At 46.2% G+C, this 21791-nt stretch overlaps 1 protein-coding gene across 2 annotated transcripts; it reads right to left on the bottom strand.

Moving 5' to 3' along the window:
• Positions 1 to 380: 380 nt before the first annotated feature.
• On the bottom strand, positions 381 to 20982 carry LOC117660015 (deoxyribodipyrimidine photo-lyase-like). 2 transcript variants are annotated; one of them, XM_060685202.2, is made up of 10 exons: positions 20759 to 20982; positions 17145 to 17472; positions 15795 to 15940; positions 13997 to 14179; positions 12248 to 12406; positions 10231 to 10429; positions 8199 to 8351; positions 5622 to 5743; positions 2114 to 2273; positions 381 to 613 (listed from the first exon to the last, which is right to left on the bottom strand). In XM_060685202.2, the coding sequence occupies exons 2-10, from the start codon at positions 17446 to 17448 to the stop codon at positions 459 to 461; spliced, it is 1581 nt and encodes a 526-aa protein (XP_060541185.2). In that variant the 5' UTR covers positions 17449 to 17472; positions 20759 to 20982; the 3' UTR covers positions 381 to 458. The 2 variants fall into 2 exon arrangements, with proteins under 2 accessions (XP_060541185.2, XP_087728132.1); XM_087872006.1 differs by having other exon boundaries at positions 20659 to 20818.
• Positions 20983 to 21791: the final 809 nt, after the last annotated feature.

The following is a 21791-nucleotide window of genomic DNA, read 5'->3' as shown; positions in this document are numbered from 1 at the left end:
TGAAAATCTAGAACTCACCGTCTCCCAGTGATTGGCTGAAAATTTAGAACTCACCATCTCCCAGTGATTGGCTGAAAATTTAGAACTCACCGTCTCCCAGTGATTGGCCGAAAATCTAGAACTCACCGTCTCCCAGTGATTGGCCGAAAATCTAGAACTCACTCTCTCCCAGTGATTGGCTGAAAATTTAGAACTCACCGTCTCCCAATGATTGGCTGAAAATCTAGAACTCACTCTCTCCCAGTGATTGGCTGAAAATCTAGAACTCACCGTCTCTAGTGATTGGTCCAGTCACCCATCCGGGTTTCATGTGTAAGGGAACTAGAACTCACCCTCTCCTGGTTTCTAGCCTGGTGTCTCAAATCAGTAGATCAAGCTTGTTTTGTTCTGCAGCAGTGAGTGTTTTTTATTATTCTTTACAAGGGGAGAAGCACCTGTCCGCCAGCCTTCTGCCGAGGCTACTGGGTGAAGCGTTGCGGACTGTACTTGCGCTCGAACTGGGCGACATCAAACTTCCTCTTGCAACCGGCATAATTCATGTAGCGGATCTTGCCAAAGACGGCACGCTCAGCCCATCCTTGGTCGTGGATCCCACAGATGGACCACATGCAGCCTAGCAGAGACAGAGAACAAGGCTAGCCACACTTGGCCAAAGGAGGTGTCTAATCTAACGTAATCTAATTTAATCTATAATCCAATTTAGAAAGATCTGAATTTTAAGTGACACGCTCTATTGACATATGGATGCATAAAAACATAACATCTTAATCTAGAAAGTTATATCCGAGTTTAAGTGACATATTGACATGGATGAACACACAATCTAATCTATAACCTAATCCCATTCTAATCTAAAACTAATCTAGAAAGATCCATCTGAGTTTAAATGACCCACTCTATCGGCATATGGATGCACACATTAATCTAATCTAATCTAGTGTAGTCTAATCTTTAAACTCTTCTAATCTAATCTAGTCTAATCTAATCTACAAAGAGCTATCCGAGTTTAAGTGACACACTCTATTGATGTATGGATGCACACATAATCTAATGAAATCTAATCTAATCTATAATCTAATATCTTTTAATCTAATCTAATCTAGTGTAATCTAATCTTTAATCTCTTCTAATCTAATCTACAAAGAGCTATCCGAGTTTAAGTGACACACTCTATAGACATATGGATCAATAGTGGGTTTCAATTTAGTTTGCTACCGGTTCGCTTGTGAGCAACGCTTCTGCGCAGAAGCTTCCAGTCGGATAGGTGGAGCCTCCTGCCGCTACCGATTCGCCCGATCCGGGGTGAACCGGTAGCAACTCACCGCTGGCATGGATGCACACATAATCTAATGTAATCTAATCTATAATCTCTTTTAATTTCATCTAATCTAGAAAGATCCATCTGAGTTTAAGTGACATACACAACCAGTGCCCTAACTACAGTCGATCTCTAAGAGATGCTGAGATCTCATCTACCGGTCCCATCCCTCGCTTAGAAGCTGTGGGATCACTACCAAAAGACTCTGAAAAGAGACCTTCAAATAAAAACGAAAACTTATGAAACTACATCTATTACTCATGTCATTCTTCCCTCTGGTATAGGTTTGGCAGTACAGAGAGTCCTCGTTTAATGACAGTCCTGTTTTATTTATTTATCATTCATTCATTCATTCATTCATTCATTCATTCATTCATTCATTCATTCATTTATTTATTTATGTTTTATACCGTCCTTCTCCCGAAGGACTCAGGGCGGTGAACAGTCAGAATAACATACATATAATGTGAAATAAAAATAATTAAAAATAACTAAACCGATTTGGCTCCTCCATTAAGATCCTCAGCGTAGAATTTAGATAAACTGAAAATTTATGCCAGTCCGGCTTGGTGAAATAGAAAAGTCTTCAAGGCACGACGGAAAGTACGGAGATCTGGGATCATTCGTATCCCTGGGGGTATCCTGTTCCATAGGGCAGGTGCCCCCACAGAGAAGGCTCTCCTCCTGGGAACCACCAGCCGACAGGAGGGCAGAGAGAGAGAGAGCCCCAAAGTCTAAGTCGTGGGTCCTTTCCCTCAATTCCTTGGGTGGCCTCCCAGCCTCCCCTTTACTCACCTACATATCCGTTGGGGTCTCGACCGTCCAATTCATAGCGGTCATTCAGGTAGATGCTGAACTGCAGGGCCTCCTCGGGTGACCTGGTCCACTCCAAGATCTTCTTGGCCCAATACATCCGCAGGAAGCCGTGCATCTTCCCTTCGCGAACCATCTGGAGCTGAGGAGGAAGAGGAGGAAGGACTGCTGAACTTCACATGTCCGTGGAGAAAGCTACGGTCCCGCAGGGACCAATTTCAAACCCCAGCATCCGTGATGTGGAAGGGGCCTTCAGCAGTGGGGAAATGTAAAATTTGTTACTACCGGTTCTGTGGACGTGGCTTGGTGGTTGAGGGTAGTAATGTGACTGGGTAGGCATGGCCAACTTTTTTTTTTTTAACTTTTAAAAGCATTTTTACTTTTAAAAGCATTTTTTCTTCGGCCGAAGAGGTTTATTTTATTTTTATTTTATTTTGAATTTGCATACCGCCCTTCTCCCTGAGGACTCAGGGCAGTGAACAGCCAAATAAAAACATCAAATACAAATATTAAAATACAGTTAAAAAATATATATAGATTTGGCCCCATTAATTAAAACGATAAACAACAGGTTGTTTTAAAAAATGCTTTAAAAGCCTCTGACGATCCCAGCTTAAGTTGCCTGATCGTCAGAGGCTTTTTGTTTTCTTTTAAAAGCTTTTTTTTTTTTTGCTTTTAAAAGAAAAAAAAAAGCCTCTGACGATCAGGCAACTCAAGCTGGGATCGTCAGAGCCTTTTAAAAGCATTTTTTCCACAACCTCTTCGGCCGAAGAAAAAATGCTTTTAAAACTAAAAAAAAAAAAAGCCTCTGATGATTGCACGGCTCAGCTGGGCATTGGGGGGGGGGGCAGGGATTTTTGCTCCTGGTTTTCTGAACCACCTGCCACCATCGCTACCGGATCGGGCAATTCGGTCCGAACCGGGAGCATTTCACCCCTGGGCCTTCAGCATCTTTTAGGCCAATGATGGCTAACCGTTTGGTCGTCCCATGCCGAAAGCCCGCACACGACAGTGCGTGCGCAAATGTGGCGGCACCCATAATGCAATGCGTGCATGACGGCTCACCCGCCACACATGCCCATGCAACCCCCACCCCCATTTTGGGCCTAGCAGGCCTCCCTGTAGCCTCCTAGGACCAAAAATGGGCCACTGGGGGGGGCGCTGCCCCCCGCGCACGTGCAGCAGAGACCCGGCCTGCTGGAAGTATTGCCACCAGCAAGGCACCTTTTATCCTTGCTGGTGGACCTGTCCACAAGCCAAAGAATTTTGGAGGATGATATGTAAATGGTTGTCGGAAATAATAGGAGATCCTATTGAAAAATATTTCTCCTGGGAATCTTGAAGACAGAAATTGCAAGAAAGAAGAAGCATCTTATTGTACTTATATAATAACAGCAGCGAGAATCTCCTTCGCTCAACACTGGAAAGAGAAAAAGTCACCACCCAAAGAGCATGCAATTAGGAAAATAATGGAATCACCATCACAGTTTTAGGCTAACTATCTTCAGATCCTGAGCTGAGATCCGCAGGTGGCGCAGCGGTTAGGGTGCAGTACTGCAGCTACTTCAGCTGACTGCTGGTTCAGCAGATCAGCGGATCAAATCTCACCGGCTCAAGGTTGACTCAGCCTTCCATCCTTCCGAGGTGGGTAAAATGAGGACCCAGATTGTTGGGGGGGCAATATGCTACTTAGTATACTGTCTTTGGTGTGAGCCGCCCAGAGTCCTCGGAGAGTGGGCGGCATAGAAATATGAATAATAAATAAATAAATAAAATCCTTCTTGTACTACCAAGAGCCTTGGTAGTACAGTGGTCTAAAGCACCCTGTTATTAAGACCAGCTGCCTGCAATTACTGCAGGTTCGAATCTCGCCAAGGCTCAAGGTTGACTCAGCCTTCCATCCTTTCTAAGGTACGTAAATTGAGGACCCAGTTTGTGGGGGCAATAAGCTGATTTTGTATAAATATACAAAAGTACGAAGGCTATTGCTTAACGCATTGTAAGCCGCCCTGAGTCTCCGGAGAAGGGCGGCATATAAATCAAATAAAAAATAAATAAAAAATAAAAAATAAATGCCCACCAATCTTGTTCGAAAAGCCCAATGATGCAGCCCCAATAATTCCATCAGGATTTAAATTATTCTCCAAAGCACCTGAGGGCAGGACATTCTGACCGTCACTAAACAGCACTGAAACAGTGACTTATGACCGCTTTTCATCCTCGCAATTATCACAACATCCCCCTGGACGTGCAATCAAAATTCAGCTGCTTGGCAACTGGCATGTATTTATGACGGCTGCAGTGTCCCGGGGTCCTGGGATCTGCTTTTGCGACCTTCTAAGCAACGGTGGCACAGTGGTGAGAGTGCAGTACTGCAGGCTACTTCTGCTGACTGCCGGCTGACTGCAATTTGGCAGTTCGAATCTCACCAGGCTTGAGGTTGACTCAGCCTTCCGTCCTGCTGAGGTGGGTAAAATGAGGACCCAGATTGTTGGGGGCAAGAGGCTGACTCTGTAAACATCTTAGAGAGGGCTATAAAGCACTGTGAAGCAGTATATAAGTACTATTCCTTCCTTCCTTCCTTCCTTCCTTCCTTCCTTCCTTCCTTCCTTTCATTTCAACACCCATCTCACTTATCCAAAGTGTCTCTGGATGGCTTAGAATGCCACAAAAGCATCAATATAAAAGCATTAAAATTAACAATAGTTAAATTTGTCTGAAATTGTCTTTCTATCTTTCTTCTTTCTTTCCTTTTTTCCCTTCCCAACTCTTTCTTTCTTTCTTCTTTCTTCCTTCCTTCCTTCCTTCCTTCCCTCCCTCCCTCTTTCTTTCCTCCCTTCCTTCCTTGTCTCTCTTTTTCCTTCCTTCCTTCCTTCCTTCCTTCCTTCCTTCCTTCCTTCCTTCCTCCCTCCCTCCCTCCCTCCCTCCCTCCCTCCCTCCTTCCTTCCTTCCTTCCTCCCTCATTCTCCTTCCTGGTGGTTAGAATGCAGCATTGCAGTATCTGACTCTGCTCACTGCTAGCAGTTCGATCCAGACTGGCTCAAGGTTGACTCAGCCTTCCATCCTTCTGAGGTCGGTAAAATAAGACTGTTGGAGGCTGACTCTGTAAACCGCTTAGAGAGGGCAGTAAAGCACTGTAAAGCGGTATATAAGTCTAAATGCTATGGCTATTGCTTTTGACAAGCAAAGTCAACGGAGAAGCCAAATTCGCTTCACAACCGGGTGACTGACTTAACAACGGCAGCGATTCACTTAACAACGTGTGGCAAGAAAGTTCCTAAAACGGGCCACTTAGCAACTGCCTCGCTTAGCGACAGAAATGTTGGGCTCAATTGTGGCCGTAAGTCGAGGACTTACCTGTATGACAATAAAGAGATGTAGGAAACGGCAGGGCCTCCACGCATGCAGTTGAAGAAGGCCACAAAGCCCTAGTAGTCAAATGCAATTAACCAGGATCTCCTAACCAGGTTTCCTCTTGACTTCGGCTTACCTGCGCAGCGTTCCACAGGAGGTCGTGGGTCTTCCCTTCTTCTAATTGCTCCAGGGTGTACAGGTAAGGCCTCTTGTCCTTGGCATGGAGCTTCAGCGTGGTCTTCGCCCAATCGTAAGCACCTTTGAAAAAATACACACCTGTCAGGATTTTGGAGAGCAACCGTCCCCTCCAGCATCTGAATCAGAGGAGGAGGAGGAGGAGGAGGAGATGTGGGAATCAGGGTCAGCATCAAGGCTGAGAGCTCCGAGGGGGAAGAGGGAATGGAGCTGTCAGAAAGAGAGAGACAGAGGCAGAGACTGAGCTGTCCGTCAGCCCTCAGATTTATTAATTTATTTATTTATGCAATTTATATGCCGCCCTTCTCCCGAAGGATTCAGGGCGGCTTCCAAGAAGGAAGAAAAAAATTACATAAACAACAAATCAATTTAAAATTAATTAAAAAAATTAATTAAAAATTATTTATTTATTTAAGAGCCTTGGTAGTACAGGGGTTTAAGGCACCCTGTTATTAAGCTGGTTATTAAGACCAGCTGCCTGCAATTACTGCAGGGTTCGAATCTCGCCAAGGCTCAAGGTTGACTCAGCCTTCCATCCTTTCTAAGGTAGGTGAAATGAGGACCCGGATTGTGGGGGCAATAAGCTGACTTTGTATAAATATACAAAAGGATGAAGGCTATTGCTGAGCACATTGTAAGCCGCCCTGAGTCTTCGGAGGAGGGCGGCATATAAATCAATTTTTTAAAAAAAAAAAATTATTTATTTATTTATTTATTTATTTATTTATTTATTTATTTATTTATTTATTATTTAAATTTGTATACCGCCCTTCTCCCGAAGGACTCAGGGCGGTGAACAGCCAAAATTTAAAACACACACAGTATAAAAATTAAAAAGAATTAAAAACAGAATGAAATCAGTTTTGGCTTCCCTAAATTTTAAAACCCTTTCCCCATAAAATAACCCATTTAAAATTTTAAGCCAGCCCGGCTTGCTGGAATAAGAAGGTCTTTAACTGCTCGGCGGAAAGTACGGAGGTCCGGGATCAGTCGTATTCCTGGGGGGGGTAGCTCGTTCCAGAGGGCGGGTGCCCCCACAGAGAAGGCTCTCCCCCTGGGGGTCGTCAGTCGACATTGCTTGACCGACGGCACCCCCGACGGATTCACCCCAACGGATTCAGCCCATTTGGTGAAAAAGCCACGTCTTCAATTCGCGGCGGAAGGAGAGGAGGTCAGGGGCTGTCCTGAGGCCGGTGGGCAGCCCATTCCAGAGGGTCGGCGCTCCCACAACATTGTCTGGCTGACGGCACCCTGAGGAGGCCCGCTCTGTGAGAGCGCAGGGGACGATCGGAGGATGGCAGGAGATGATCCTGTAGATACCCCGGGCCTAAGCCATGTAGGACTTTATAGGTGAGCACCAGCACCTTGAAACGGACCCGAAGAACCACCGGTAGCCAGTGCAGCTCGCGCAGGAGAGGTGCCACACGGGAGTATCGAGAAGCCCCTGTAACAACCCGCGCGATGGAGAGTCAACAGCCTCAAGGTCTGGAGGTGGCTGATGAGGAAGAGGAGGAACAGCTGGGTCCAGTGCCTGATGCGCCGATTCACAGAAGGCAGAGAGGAGAGGAGAGCAGTGGAAATCTATGGGCCGGTCCTTGGGACGGAAGAGCCACCGCTGCTAGTGAAGCCCCACCCTAACTCTGGGGATAAAAGGCAGGGGGCGGAGATGAATAGATGTGGCAGACAACTATTAATCTTCCAGACTGACAGTCTTGTTAGCCCGCGGTGAGAGAGAAATGTTTTGCCGGGGCTGCCGGCATTCCTAATAAAGGAATCATTGAGTTAACTTCAGAGGGTTTGTTGTGTTTGGGGAGTCAGAACATCCAGTTGGAAGGAGGGGTCGAACGGGGGATTAGCCAGGACTCACTACATAAACACAAGGGAGCAAGATCTCACATACATAGATGCACATCCCAAATGCTTTCGAGCCTTATCTAGTCTTCCCTACGTAAAAACTGCCCATCTGGGAAGATTCCTGTTGTCAGGTTTCGATGTCATCCCAAATAAATTGTACTCCAAACAATTAATCTTTGCTGAAATATTCCATTTATTGAGTACGACAGATCTGGCCCCGACTTCGTCGTAGCCGATACTAACCCTCTGACCCCCAAACCCTTCCCTTTCCGTTCCCCAATTCTCATCTTCTCATTGGCCATCTTCCAAGTCAGTCTCCCCAGCTTCTGACCTCAGCCCACAGGAATGTCCCCCTCCCATCCCATCCCATCTCCTAGGGGATATTATCTACAGAGAAAATAAGTCGGTGAAAAGTCAAGCGTCATCTTTTTATGGCAGCATCAGAATGCTGACACCTGTATTATAGGCAGTAAACAATAAAGTAGGTAGTTTGAACTCTACAGATCTGAGTCCGGTTATTCACGCCTGACACAGTGGCTGCATTCACACAACCAGCACACGTTTAAGGACGCAGCAGAGGCCTTCACCCAACCTGTTTATGCTTTGGTTAGGTCTTTGGGTCTACGTGTCTCATATGAGCCCAGAAGACAGAAGGCTCCATTACCTTCAACCTTGTCGTAGTTGGGGTTGAAGAAACAGAAGTTGTCCGCCAGTTCCCGACGCACCACGGCCTCCTCGACGAAACCTTCCACGGATTCTTTGTACCTGGTGCGATGTTTGCGCACCTCCAAAATGGCTCGTTGCACAGCCACCTGACCTACAAGGGATGAAATCAGAGGTCATCCATCTACCCACTAAGGTTACCAGCCTCCGGGCTATTATTTATTTATTACTAGCTGATAACCCGGTGTTGCCCGGATATTTATATATCCCAATCCTTACAGGCTTTTAAAAGTATATGTATGGTATATATATTATAAAGTAAAATCATACACAAATTCACTATAAGTCTTTGGGCCCCACCCCCTGTCCAACCGGCTGCCCACGCCCACCAGTAACCACCATCTGGCACCTGGTGGCGTTGGGGCTGCGCATGGCCGGCTGCCGTGGTAATCGCCTGAGCCATCACCCATCTGGCAGCAACGATCCTCCTCGCTGTCCGGAATGGCCCAGCAGGTGACACGTGCCCACTGTGGAAGGCCGCCGGGAATGATCAGCTGGGCGGCGCAACCACTATATTCACCCCGAAGGATTTTAGGGGTGTCTTACCCCCACAGTATTTTTTTCCAGAGAGTAAGTCATCTGTGTACCAAGTTTGGTTGAAATTGCTTGAGGCATTCCAGAGTTATGCTGGAACATTCACACACACACATTTTTATATATATAGATGAAATTCGTACGTGCAAGGAACTGGTCCTGACCGTTAATGGTGCCATTGTAACTTCAAACGGTCACTAAGCGAATCGTTGAGGACTACCACATTCCCACAACATGCCCAAACACACTGCCCGAACTCATTTTAGCAAACTAGCTTGTTGGCTGGTGGATTCTGGGAATTGCAATCTAAATCATATCTATAGAACATCAGATTGGGGACGGCTTCTAGCTCTGGGTTCAAATTCTCTCCCTGTTGTGGCCCATCAGCGGCCTGTGCAGCTAGTAGCTGATTCCGACAGTGAGGAGGCTAGTGTGGTGCTGCGGCAGCAGCCTGTGCAGCTGGCGCTCGAGTCGGACAGTGAGGAGGCTGGAGAAGATGTGGTGCCAGAGGCGGGGATTCAGCCAGGGCCTTCAGAACCTCCAGAAGCTCCCATAAGTGAAGAGGAAGAAGAGGAGGAGCCTCTTCCCGATGCACAGGCACGCAGAGCTGCCAAAAGGTAGGAGAGGCTCCTCAGGAGGAGGTCTCCTCGAGAGTAAGGCTTGGGGCTAATTGGCCACTCCCTTAGCCTATTTAAGGAGGAACGTCGACTGAAGCAATTTGCAGGGAACAACTCCGTTCACATACCTTCGTGTCTTGTCTTGCTTATCTTATCAGCTTCCTGCAAATTGCTTCTGGGCATTCTGCCAACCACAGTAAGCTTTCAGTTATTATTCTTTGAATTCTTGGCGGCTGTTAATGCAGTTAATTAACAGCAGTTGTTGTAAAAGACTGATTTATTTAGTAAACCATAGTTTGAACGGACTTTGTGTGTGCTGCGTTCTTTGGGGTCCGTAGCTGGGGCAGAACACTCCCCTCCCCCTAACACCCCCCCCCCAATCAATGTGCCGGCTGCACCGATGCACCAGCCAGGCTTCCCAAAGGCTCCAATTCCTCTCCCAGCATGCAACGTACGACCACAATCGAGCCCAAAATTTCTGTTGTTAAGCGAGACATTTAAGTGAGTTCTGCCCCGCTTTACGACCTTTCTTCCCCCAGTTGTTAAGTGAATCGCTGCAGCTGTAGTGTTAGTACCTGGTCGTTAAGTGAATCTGGCTTCCCCACTGAGTTTGTTTGTCAGACGGTCGTAAAAGAGGATCACACGACCCCGGGACAATACAAACGTCATAAATAAAAGTCTGAATTTTGATCACACGATTCTGAAAATGCTACAAAGGTTGTAACCGTGAAAACGGTCGTAAGTCAGATTTTTCAGTGCCGTTGTACCTTTGAACAGTCACTAAACAAGCGGTTGTAAGTTGAGAACTACCCTTATACTCACCAAAGTGGAACCAGGGCGAGAGGTTGCTCAGGGCTGGCCGGTTGGGGTCGTTTCGGTCCGAGCCGAAGAACTTCAGCCTGTCCTTCACAAACTCTTCCAGCACCTTCAAGCCGGAGGAGGATCCCGGCGTGGCCCATTCCACCTCCTTCACGGAGCGATCCACCTGCAAGCTGGAGTAACAGGCCTCCCAGTTGACGGGCTGCAAGATTTCAAGCCGGGCAGAGAGAGGGCGGTTGGCAAGAAGGAAAAAGAACAGGGTTAAGACACAAAGGATTTTATATTCAGATTGTTAAGGAATTCGCAGAGTAACCCTTGAGTAGTAAGGGTGTGTACATGAAAGCGATGGAGAGAAGGTACGAATAAACACAGTCAACACACAGATAAACTGAGTTGTGTTTTACTTTCAGGAAATAGTAAGGCACAGTCCAATAAACAGTCCAGGTCATACACATATAAAGCAGGAGATAGCAAAACGAAAGTCCAGGGATAATCCAATAACAAAGTCTTCTTACCAGTCGTCGTAGTCATTCACAATAAACAGTTCTTCTGGATTTGCAAACAGTAGCATACAGAGATATCAGAGAGCAAGAACAACAAAGAGAAACAAACCAGGTTTCTAGTTCCCTCTTAAGGAGATTGGCTACAGAGCTAACCAATCAGGATACAGTATGATGCAATACAGCAGTCTTAAAGCTATATTGATGGTTTACTGTAGATATTGCCAATCCAACAAGGTAGGTAATACTCATTTCCTAACACAGATGACACACTGTTTAACGCAAGTTGGAATGTTTGTATTAAAAGAAAATTTAAAAATTTATAATAAAAAGGAAAAAGAACATGGAGTGGAGAAAATCTGAGTGTCTCTAATGCTCCTGTAGGTGTGAAGACCAGGCCAACACAAGAAGGGCCAATTAAACTGATTTATTGCTAAAAGCCAATTGTTAGTAGAGAAGTAGGAATCTTAACTACAGGTAGTTCTCGACTTACAACAGCTCACTTAGTGACCATTCAAAGTTACAACGACCCTGAAAAAAGTGATTTATGACCAATTTTCATGCTTACGACTATTGTAGTATCCCCATGGTTATGTGATCAAAATTCGGATATTCATATTTGTGATGGTCGCAGTGTCCGGGGGGGGGGTCAGAGAAAAGTCGTAAAATGGGGCAAAGCTCACTTAACAAATGTCTCGCTTAGCAACATCAATTTTGGGCTCAATTGTGGTCGTAGGTCGAGGACTACCTGTACTGTAACAATGGTATTAGCACCCGCTTGGAGTTAAGAGAAGAGTCAATGGAATTCAAGGGAGATTAGTCTTAATTTGTTTGTGGCTATGTAGGGATCCTAGGCTGAAACCTCTTTTGACTCCACCCCCACATTCTGAAATCCCCAAATAGCTGGGCGTTCTAATCCCACTTTAGGCATGAAAGCCAGCTGAGTGACTTTGGGCCAATCACCAGGCAGCTGGAGTTCTAGTCCCGCCTTAGGCATGAAAGTCAGCTGGGTGACTTTGGACCAATCACCAGGCAGCCAGGAGTTCTAGTCCCGCCTTAGGCATGAAAGCCAGCTGGGTGACTTTGGACCAATCACCAGGAGACTGGGAGTTCTAGTCCTGCCTTAGGCATGAAAGTCAGCTGGGTGACTTTGGACCAATCACCAGGCAGCCGGGAGTTCTAGTCCCACCTTAGGCATGAAAGCCAGCTGGGTGACTTTGGGCCAATCACCAGGAGACTGGGAGTTCTAGTCCCGCCTTAGGCATGACAGCCAGCTGGGTGACTTTGGGCCAATCACCAGGCAGCCGGGAGTTCTAGTCCCGTGTTAAGCATGAAAGCCAGCTGGGTGACTTTGGGCCCATCACCAGGAGACTGGGAGTTCTAGTCCTATCACAGGCATAAAAAGCCTAAACCGCCTGGGGAATTCTGGGAGTTGAAGTCCGCCCCTCTTAAAGTCCCACAGTTTAGGAAACACTGCCTTAGAGACTGCTCAATTCCAGCCCCACAACCAGCCCCATCACCTCTGCCTGAAGCTCGGCAGGGAAAGGGTGCTTGACAACAGGAGGAAATTCAGTCAGGAATTCAGCCAGTCGGTCATGGATCTTCCGACGAATCGTCCTCGCCCCGTATTCCTGCTTGTCCGAGGCAACCCAGCACGGGACAATATTGTGGGCGTCCACCTGAGGATGGGAAACGAGAAGGGCTTGGACAATCGAAAGGCAAGAGATTAAGAAAAGTGTAGGAAAACCTTGGTCTCTTTTATAGTTGGTTAGAAGTGAGAGGGTCTGCTTTTTGCTAGATTTCTCTTCTCAGCCCAACTGGGAAAACGCCGACTCGGCAGAATGGATCATATAATATACTAGCTGGACGCCCGTGCTTCGCTACGAAACTATGTGCTCGGGCTTGATAAATGTACACTTGCAGCCTGAAACTTAATGTAGAATGTGTAACTCCGTAGCATCAGAGTGTGTTAATGTAATGCAACTGGCAGTTGGAACAGAGAGGGAGGGGAGAATGTCTCAGCCTGCAGCATCCATCGGTATTCATCTGGCTAGCATCCTGTCAGTGTGTGAGAGAGTTGAGGGGTGTTTGGAAACTCAAACAGTATTTGCTGTGTGAGCAAGGAGACAGGAAGGAGGCTGGGCGTGGCTTAGCTCAACTGTTTTGTAGTAAAGCTGCTTGCTGCTGTGAAAGTGAAAGTGAAACTCCTCTCCTCTGCTTGTGTTTTGCATTTGGAACAGATTTCTTTTCAGGTGGGGAGGGGGAGTAGAACTCCTTAGTATCAGAGGGCTGTTTGGAAAGTGAAACAGTATTTGCTGTGTGAGCAAGAAGGAGACAAGAAAGAGCCTGGCCGTGGCTTAGCTCAAGTGTTCTGTATTAAAGCTGCTTCCTACTGTGAAAGTAAAACTGAAAGTGAAACTCCTCTCCTCCGCTTGTGGCTTTGCATTTGGAACAGATTTCTTTTCAGGTGGGGAGGGGGGAGTAGAACTCCTTAGCATCAGAGCGTGTTATTAATAATATAGGAAATACTAACGCTCTGATGGTCATTTTGAAAAATCCTTTCTTAGCGAGCACCTAGAAGCCAAGAGGAACATACGTGCCAAGTTTCAAGTTTGTAGGCTTTACGGTTCTGGAGATTTTGCGATGATGCGTGAGTGGTATTTTGCTTTTATATATTTAGATGTGGGTATATGCCTATTTTTTAATTTATTTACTTATTTAATCATGTTTATGTGTAGGGTATATTGGCATATAAATTTCTTCTCTTCTCATTGCTATTCTATTCTATTCTATATTCTCTTCTCCTATTCTATTCTATTCTATTCTATTCTATTCTATTCTATTCTATTCTATTCCATTCCATTCCATTCCATTCCATTCTAATCCTATTCTGTTTGGTTCGGTTCGGTTCGATTCAATTCGGTTCAGTTCGGTTCGGTTCGGTTCGGTTCGGTTCGGTTCGGCTCGGCTCAGCTCAGCTCGGCTGTTCCCTGATTGGGGGACAACCCAATGCACCCCATCCCTTGCCAACAGCCCCTTCTGTCTCCTCCACCCAGCCCATCATTCTCAGTTTTTCTTGCCATTTTTAGGGTGCGTTCTTGACTCCGGGGGGTTCTTCCTCCACACCGACATGCAGGCAAGGAGCCGCACGTGTCTACCACTTGTCTTTGTGCACCAATAAATTTGGGGTCAAATTTGCTTCAGCCCCCCCCCGACACCCCCAAACTGGTCTGCCCTACCCCATGGCGATTCCAGCCCCAACCTGGCACCTGAGCAAGGGGCACATCGCTGGGCAACCGTTCCTGGATGTCTCGAACCCACTGCATGGGAACGCGGAGCGGGGAGAAATCTGTCACCACTCCGCCGATACCGTGTTGGGTCACAAAGCGGGGCAGGGTGTCTTTCGCGAAACCGACCAGCAAGTGGAAAGGGATGTCGAGTAGCTGGCACTCCTGTAGAATGGGAAAAAAACAGATTGTCGTCAACACAACAGCCTGTTCGACACAATGAGAGCTTCTGGTTAGCCAAGAGCAGGCAGCCATTAGAGGGGATGCTCGACTTACGACCGTTCGTTCGGCTGTTGTAATGATTCAAAGTTACAACACCCTACTTGCCCTTTCGACAGACACACCACCCCCATGGTTTCGTGATCTCGATTTGCAAGCATCTGTTCAGTGACCACGGCACTGTAAAAAGTGACTTATGACCGTTTTTCACACTTATGACCATCGTAGCATCTCCGTGCTCATGTAATTGGCAACTGGCATGTACTTATGACAGTTGCAGTGTCCCGGGGTCATGTGATCCGCTTTTGTGACCTTCCCACCTGGCTTCTGGAAAGCAAAGTCCATGGTGGAAGCCAGATTCACTTAACGACCGCATGATTCACTTAACAACTGCAAAAAAGGTCATAAAACGAATTGTCTTCCTGAGCAATGGAAATTTTGGGCCCAACTGTGGTCATAAGTCAAGGATCTTTTGTACTGCAACAGTGACTGGGGAATTCTGGGAGTTGAAATCCACACATCTTCAAGCTGCCAAGATTGAGAAACACTGCCCCAATTTGTACAGGTAGTCCTCGATTTATGACCACAATTGAGCCCAAAATTTATGTTGTCAAGTGAGAAATTTGTTCCGTGAGTTTTGCCTATTTTACGACTTTTCTTGCCACATTTGTTAAGTAAATCCCTGCAGTTGTTAAATTAGTAACTGGGTTGTTAAGTGAATCTGGCTTCCCCTATTGCCTTGGCATGTCAGAAGGTCGCAAAAGGGGATCACGTGCCCCAGGGACACTGCCACCGTCATAAATGTGAGTCAGTAGCCAAACATCTGAATTTTGATCACATGTCCATGGGGACATTGCAACATCATGTATGAAAAATGGTCTTAATTCACTTTTTTTCAGCGGCGTTATAACTTTGAACGGTCACTAAGTGAACAGGCAATCCTCAACTTACAACCTTTCATTTAGGGACCATTCAAAGTTACAACGTGACTTACGGCCGTTTTTCACACTTATGACCGTTGCAGCATCTCTACGGTCACGTGTTCAAAATTCGGATGCTTGGCAACTGACTCATATTTATGGCGGTTGCAAAGTCTTGGGGTCACGTGATCCCCTTTTGCGACCTTCTAACAAGCAAAGAATAGAATAGAATAGAATTCTTTATTGGCCAAGTGTGCTTGGACACACAAGGAATTTGTCTTGGTGCATACGCTCTCGGTGTACATAAAAGAAAAGATACACTCGTCAAGAATCATAAGGTACAACACTTAATGATAGTCATAGGTTACAAATAACGAGGAAAGCCAGATTAATTTAACAACCATGTTAGTAATTTAACAACTGCAGTGATTCACTTAACAATTGTGTTAAGAAAGATTGTCAAACGGGACAAAACGCACATAACAACTGTCTCGCTTACCGGCGGAAATGTTGGGCTCCACTGCGATCGTAAAACGAGGAATATCTATGCCATTCCCTTGCTTTGAGTCCACAGAGTGGGGGAACAGCTAAGCTTTTTCCTTCCCTGTGCCCGCAAGGCCCACCCGCCCGGGTGCCAATACCTCAGCGACTTCCTCCAAGCCTCTGAGCATAAAACCGAAGTGGCGGATGGTGGCATCCAGGAATTTGGGCACCAGGCAGAAGCAGACGTGCAGCGGCAGGCGCTGTTTTAAGGCCAGGCGCTGGGCGTAAAGGAAGGCCCAGTTATCTGCAAGAAGGACGCGTGGGTGAGAACAATCATATGTGGTGGATTGGTGATAAAGCAAGAAAATTTTGGGAAAAAAATACATAAATGGCTAGAAAAGATGCTTGGAAAGCATCTAGATTTTAAATCTGAACTATTTTATTAGGTATAATATCAGGTAAACTCAGTGGTGGGATTCAAATAATTTAACAACCTGTTCTCTGCCCTAATGACCAGCTGGGTAGGTGTGACTCGGTGGTCATGTGACTGTGTGGTCGTGGCTAACTCACTTCGCCTTAGCTGTTACAATGTAATAAGGGTTAACCAGAGGCAGTTTCTGTAAGCAGGGCAATAAAGATTAGGCTAGAAACACCACCAGAATGTTTCCTTCCTGCCTTCCTTACAGGATTAGCCCTGTAAAGTGGGGAAAAAACAAAATAAGATTTCTTCCAACAACCGGTTCTCTGAACTGCTTAGAAAATTAACAACCGGTTCTCCCGAATAGGTGCAAACTGGCTGAATCCCACCACTGGGTAAACTTGATAAGAAAAGTATGTATTTAATATTGCATGCCTTACTCAGCCTTCCATCCTTCCGAGGTGGGTAAAATGAGGACCCAGATTGTTGGGGGCAATATGCTATTTAGTAGATTGTTGTAAGCCGCCCAGAGTCCTTGGAGAGTGGGCGGCATAGAAATATAATTAATAAATATATATATATATATATATTTATTGCATGCCTTGACAGCAGCAAGGATTTGTATTTGCGGAAAAATGAAGAAACACCTCGAGATGTATAAATAATTAAGAAAATACTAGAGTCTGTGAAAATGGACAGACCTGACATTAAAAATGAAACAGAAAGAAGATACGAATACTATCAAATGTGGAATCTATTTTAGCAGTGGTTGGAAAAAAAGGGTGGAGATTAAGAATGTATTATGTATGATTAAGCAAATTAAATATCCAGACAACATGATATTTATTAAGCACTAAGAAATGTAATTAATAAAAAATTAATATATATATATATATTTTAAAAGGGTATGGGGTGCAAATTCAGCTAAGATCTCTTATGTTTCAATCCATCCTACTAAACCCCAAAAGTGACTTTAATTGAGGAAAGGGGTTGACTCGGTTGTGCGAACCCAACCACAACCTGTCCTGCACTCAGGAACTGGGCCAATCACCACTGAGTAGTTTTCTCCAAGCGGGATTTACGATCTCACCTTGAACCCTCTGATCGCGAGACATCCAGTACAAGATCCCCCGAGCCTCCTCTTTCAGATCGGGAGCTGGAGAGATCAACCGGACGCGTTTCTTGTTGTACGGGAACTCTGCGACCGAAGCCCCCGCGCTCAAACGGCCTTCCTTCACCGTCTCGGCTAAGCTCTGGGTTCGAGGATCTTCCAAAGATTTGAACTTCTTCTTTGCAAAGACGGCCTCTGTGCCACCGTGGTCTGGTTTTCTGCCTCCTTCCAAGCTGTCGGATGTCGACGGGACTTGCCCGGGTTTCCTCTTCTTTGGAGACATGGTCGCGAGTTCAAAAACGGGTCTCTACGAAAAAGGGGTGGAATGTAAGCAGCTGGAGACCCTTTGATGGAGATACACACAAAAACACACTTTTCTGGATTCAATTAAAATCTAGCTCGGTTTCCAGCTAGATCCCTACTGTTCTGACCCAACTCCTTGAACAAGACAAACCCTCTGACGTTAACTCAATGATTCCTTTTTTAGGAACGCCGGCAGCCCTAGCAAAAAGTTTCTCTCTCACCGCAGGCCAACAAGGCCATCCTGGGAGATAAATAGTTGTCTGTCCCATCTATTCATCTCTGCCATCTGTCTTTTATCCCCAGAGTTAGGGTGGGACTTCGCTAGTAGCAGTGGCTCTTCCGTCCCAAGGACCGGCCCATAGATTTCCACTGCTCTCCTCTCCTCTGCCTTCTGTGCATTTGCTCATCAGGCACAGGACCCAGCTGTTCCTCCTCTTCCTCATCAGCCACCTCCAGGCCTGGGGGCTGTTGACTCTCCATCTGAGGGCTGACGGACGGCCCAGGCTCTGCCTCTGTCTCTCTCTCTCTGACAGCTCGATTCTCTCTTCCCCAGAGGTGGGTTTCAGCAGGTTCTGACCAGTTCTGGAGAACCGGTAGCGGAAATTTTGAGTAGTTCGGAGAACCGGTAATAAAAGTTCTGACTGGCCCCGCCCCACATCTATTCTCTGCCTCCCGAGTCCCAGCTGATCAGGAGGAAATGGGGATTTTGCAGTATCCTTCCCCTGCCACGCCCACCAAGCCATGCCATGCCCACCAAGCCACACCCATAAAACCGCTAGTAAAATTTTTTGAAACCCACCACTGCTCTTCCCCCTGATTCAGCTGCTGGGGGAGGAGGTGGCCGTCAACAGGGACCAGGACCCGAGGATTTTTTTCAGCATTGGTGCCCAGCTACAGTTATACAAAGGTAGACTGCCTCTGAGGGTGGAGATTCCATTAAATGTGGCTCAGCTGGGATCGTCAGAGGCTTTTCAAAGCATTTTTCCTGCAACCTCTTGGCCAAAGAGGTGGTAAAAAAAATGCTTTGAAAAGTCTCTGACGATCCCAGATGAGTTGCCTGATCAGCAGAGGCTTTTCAAAGCATTAGAAAAAATACTTGGCCACGCCCACCCAGTCACATTACACCCCTACCAAGCCACGCCCACAGAACCAGTAGTAACAAATTTTACATTTCACCCCTGAGTCAGACCCATATAGATACAGTTAGTCCTCAACTTACGACCACAATTGAGCCTAAAATTTATGTTGCCAAGTGAGACATCGGTTGGGTTTTGCCCCGTTTTACGACTTTTCTTGCCACATTCGTTACTGCAGTTCACTGCAGTAACTGCAGAATCACTGCAGTTGATAAATTAGGAAGACGGACGTTAAGTGAATCTGGCTTCCCCATGGAGGTTGCTTCTTCAGAAGGTCGCAAAAAGGGGATCGCGTGACCCCCGGGACACTGCGACCGTCATAAATGTGAGTCATTTGTCAAGCATCCGAATGTTAAACCACATGATCACGGGGGACGTTGCAATGGTCGTAAGTGTGAAAACTTGTCCTTTTTTTCCGTTGTAACTTTGAATGGTCACTAAGCGAATTGTTGTAAGTCGAGGACTACCTGTATAAAGACATCTCAGAGGGGCTCTCCCAGTGATGGGATTCAGCCGGTTCGCACCTATTCGGGAGAACCGGTTGTTAACTTTCTAAGCAGTTCGGAGAACCGGTTGTTGGAAGAAATCTTATTTTGTTTTTTTCCACTTTACAGGGCTAATCCTGTAAGGAAGGCAGGAAGGAAACATTCTGGTGGTGTTTCTAGCCTAATCTTTATTGCCCTGCTTACAGAAACTGCCTCCCTGGTTAACCCTTGTTACATTGTAACAGCTAAAGCAAAGCGCCCATCCACGTGAGTGACATTGAGTTGGCCACACCCACACAGTCACATGACCACCGAGCCACGCCTACCCAGCTGGTTATTAGGCAGAGAACCGGTTGTTACATTATTTGAATCCCACCACTGGGCTTTCCCCATAGATTTCCCACGAGGCCCCTAACTGGCTGGTGTGTTTGTGTAGGTGTGTTTGTTGTGTCGGATTCTGGGCTGTGACATGCCTTTTTCTTTTCTTTTTTAAAATCTACAAAGAGCATTTAATAATCCAGGTTGTTTAAACCCACCCTCCCTCCGGGCTGTCTCTGCCAGAGACCCATCATGCTGCTGTGCGGGGGACGATGGGTGTGGCAGCCACCCCATTGGGCAATTCCAGCTCCGCTTACACCGCAGCTGCAAGTTTGCAGAACTTAACAGGGAAGACAGCCAGCTATGCTATGCTATGCTGTTCTATGCTGGCTGAGGAATCCTGGGAGTTGTAGTCCACCGGTCTTTCAAGTAGCCAAAATTTGAAAAACTCACCTCTGCAACCTTGATTATTTAAATCAGGGGTCTCCAAACTTGGGAACTTTAAGGCTTGTGGACTTCAACTCCCAGAATTCTCCAGCCAGCTATGCTGTTCTATGCTTGTTGAGGAATCCTGGGAGTTGTAGTCCGCCTGTCTTTCAAATAGCCAAAGTTTGAAAAACTCACCTCTGCAACCTTGATTATTTAAATCAGGGGTCTCCAAACTTGGGAACTTTTAAGGCTTGTGGACTTCAACTCCCAGAATTCCCCAGCCAGCTATGTTGTTCTATGCTGGCTGAGGAATCCTGGGAGTTGTAGTCCGCCCGTCTTTCAAGTAGCCAAAGTTTGAAAAACTCACCTCTGCAACCTTGATTATTTAAATCAGGGGTCTCTAAACTTGGGAACTTTAAGGCTTGTGGACTTCAACTCCCAGAATTCCCCAGCCAGCTATGCTGTTCTATGCTGGCTGAGGAATCCTGGGAGTTGAAGTCCACAAGCCTTAAAAGTTCCCAAGTTTGGAAACTCCTGATTTAAAAGATGCCTAAAACAAACAAATAAATAAAACCTCTTTCCCATCTTTTTTTTTTTAACCCTCCCTCCCTGCATGGGAGGCTCATCTCCCACCCCCCCCACTCCCTCCTCCTCCTCCAGCCGAGCCCAGGCAAGAGCCGGAGGGGGCAGCAGACTACAAAGCCCATCCTCCTCTCCAGCAGCGCCTTGCAAAAAAAAAAAAAAAAGACCACCCTGCCCGCCGCAAGATTGCAGGAAGGAAAGGCAATCATCTTGCTCCTTCCGCCCTAAACAAACAACAACCTTGCAAGGCAGGCCAGGGGAAGGGCTTCATCCATCCTCCGCAACCCCTGCAAAAGGGAAGCAGAGCCCGGCATGCGGGGGAAGGGATCCGGCCACTCACCCGGCGATCTCCGCTCGCTCTTCAGCCAGCCAGGGAGACGATCGCTGGGCCCGCTTACACAACAGCTGCCGGCCCCTGGGCGGGGAAAGAGGCGGGGCCCCCGCTGATCGCGGTTTTTTTTTTTTTTTTCTTGGTTTGTTTTTTGTGAATGAACTCCGGGGAGGCTGGATGGAACGTTGAGACTTTTCTTCCCTAGCGTTCGAATCTTCTGACGTCACTTGTCTGGGGGGCTCGGCGCGGCACGTGGCGGGAGAAGAGGCTCTGGACGCTGCCCCTCCGGGAATCAGTAGGATAGGAGAGGATAGGATGAGTGGGCTAGAGTAGAGTAGAATAGGGGAGAGAGGAATAGAAAAAAATGAAATGAAATGAAATAAAAATAAAATATGGAGTAGAGTAGAGAGGAATAGAAAAGAAAAAAGAAAAGAAAAAAGAAAAGAAAAGAAAAGAAAATATGGAATGGAATGGAATGGAATGGAATGGAATAGGAATAGGAATAGGAATAGAATTAGGAATAGAATAGAATAGAATAGAATAGAATAGAATAGAATAGAATAGAATAGAGAAAATGAATGGAATGGAATAGAAATAGAATAGAATAGAATAGAATAGAATAGAATAGAATAGAATAGAATAGAATAGAATAGAAAAAATGAATGGAATGGAATAGAAATAGAATAGAATAGAATAGAATAGAATAGAATAGAAAATATGGGAGGGGAGAGGAGGGGAGTGGAGGGAAGAGAGGAGAGAAGAGAAGAGAAGAGAAGAGAAGAGAAGAGAAGAGAAGAGAAGAGAAGAGAAAATATGGGAGGGGAGAGAGGAGGGGAGAGGAGAGGAGGGGAGAGAAAAGAGAAGAGAAGAGAAGAGAAAGGAAAAGAAGGGAAGGGGAAAGGAATAGAATAGAATAGAATAGAATAGAATAGAATAGAATAGAATAGAATTTTATATTGGCCAAGTGTGATTGGACACACAAGGAATTTGTCTTGGTGCATAGGCTCTCGGTGTACATAAAAGAAAAGATACAGTCGTCAAG

This window comes from Pantherophis guttatus, chromosome 6 (assembly GCF_059756535.1).
Source record: "Pantherophis guttatus breed Tessera chromosome 6, ASM5975653v1, whole genome shotgun sequence".
Classification (NCBI taxonomy): domain Eukaryota; kingdom Metazoa; phylum Chordata; class Lepidosauria; order Squamata; family Colubridae; genus Pantherophis; species Pantherophis guttatus.
The sequence above is the reverse complement of the archived record's forward strand: the minus strand, read 5'-3'. Positions and strand labels throughout refer to the sequence as shown.

Excerpts from the sequence above, each read along its gene's own strand:
- LOC117660015 (XM_060685202.2), bottom strand. The coding sequence starts at position 17,448 with ATGTCTCCAAAGAAGAGGAAACCCGGGCAAGTCCCGTCGACATCCGAC. Across the intron at positions 10,430-12,247 it reads CTGCCGAGCTTCAGGCAGAG|CCCGTCAACTGGGAGGCCTG; the intron begins GTGATGGGGCTG and ends GAAATCTTGCAG. Across the intron at positions 5,744-8,198 it reads CAACTACGACAAGGTTGAAG|GTGCTTACGATTGGGCGAAG; the intron begins GTAATGGAGCCT and ends ATTTTTTCAAAG.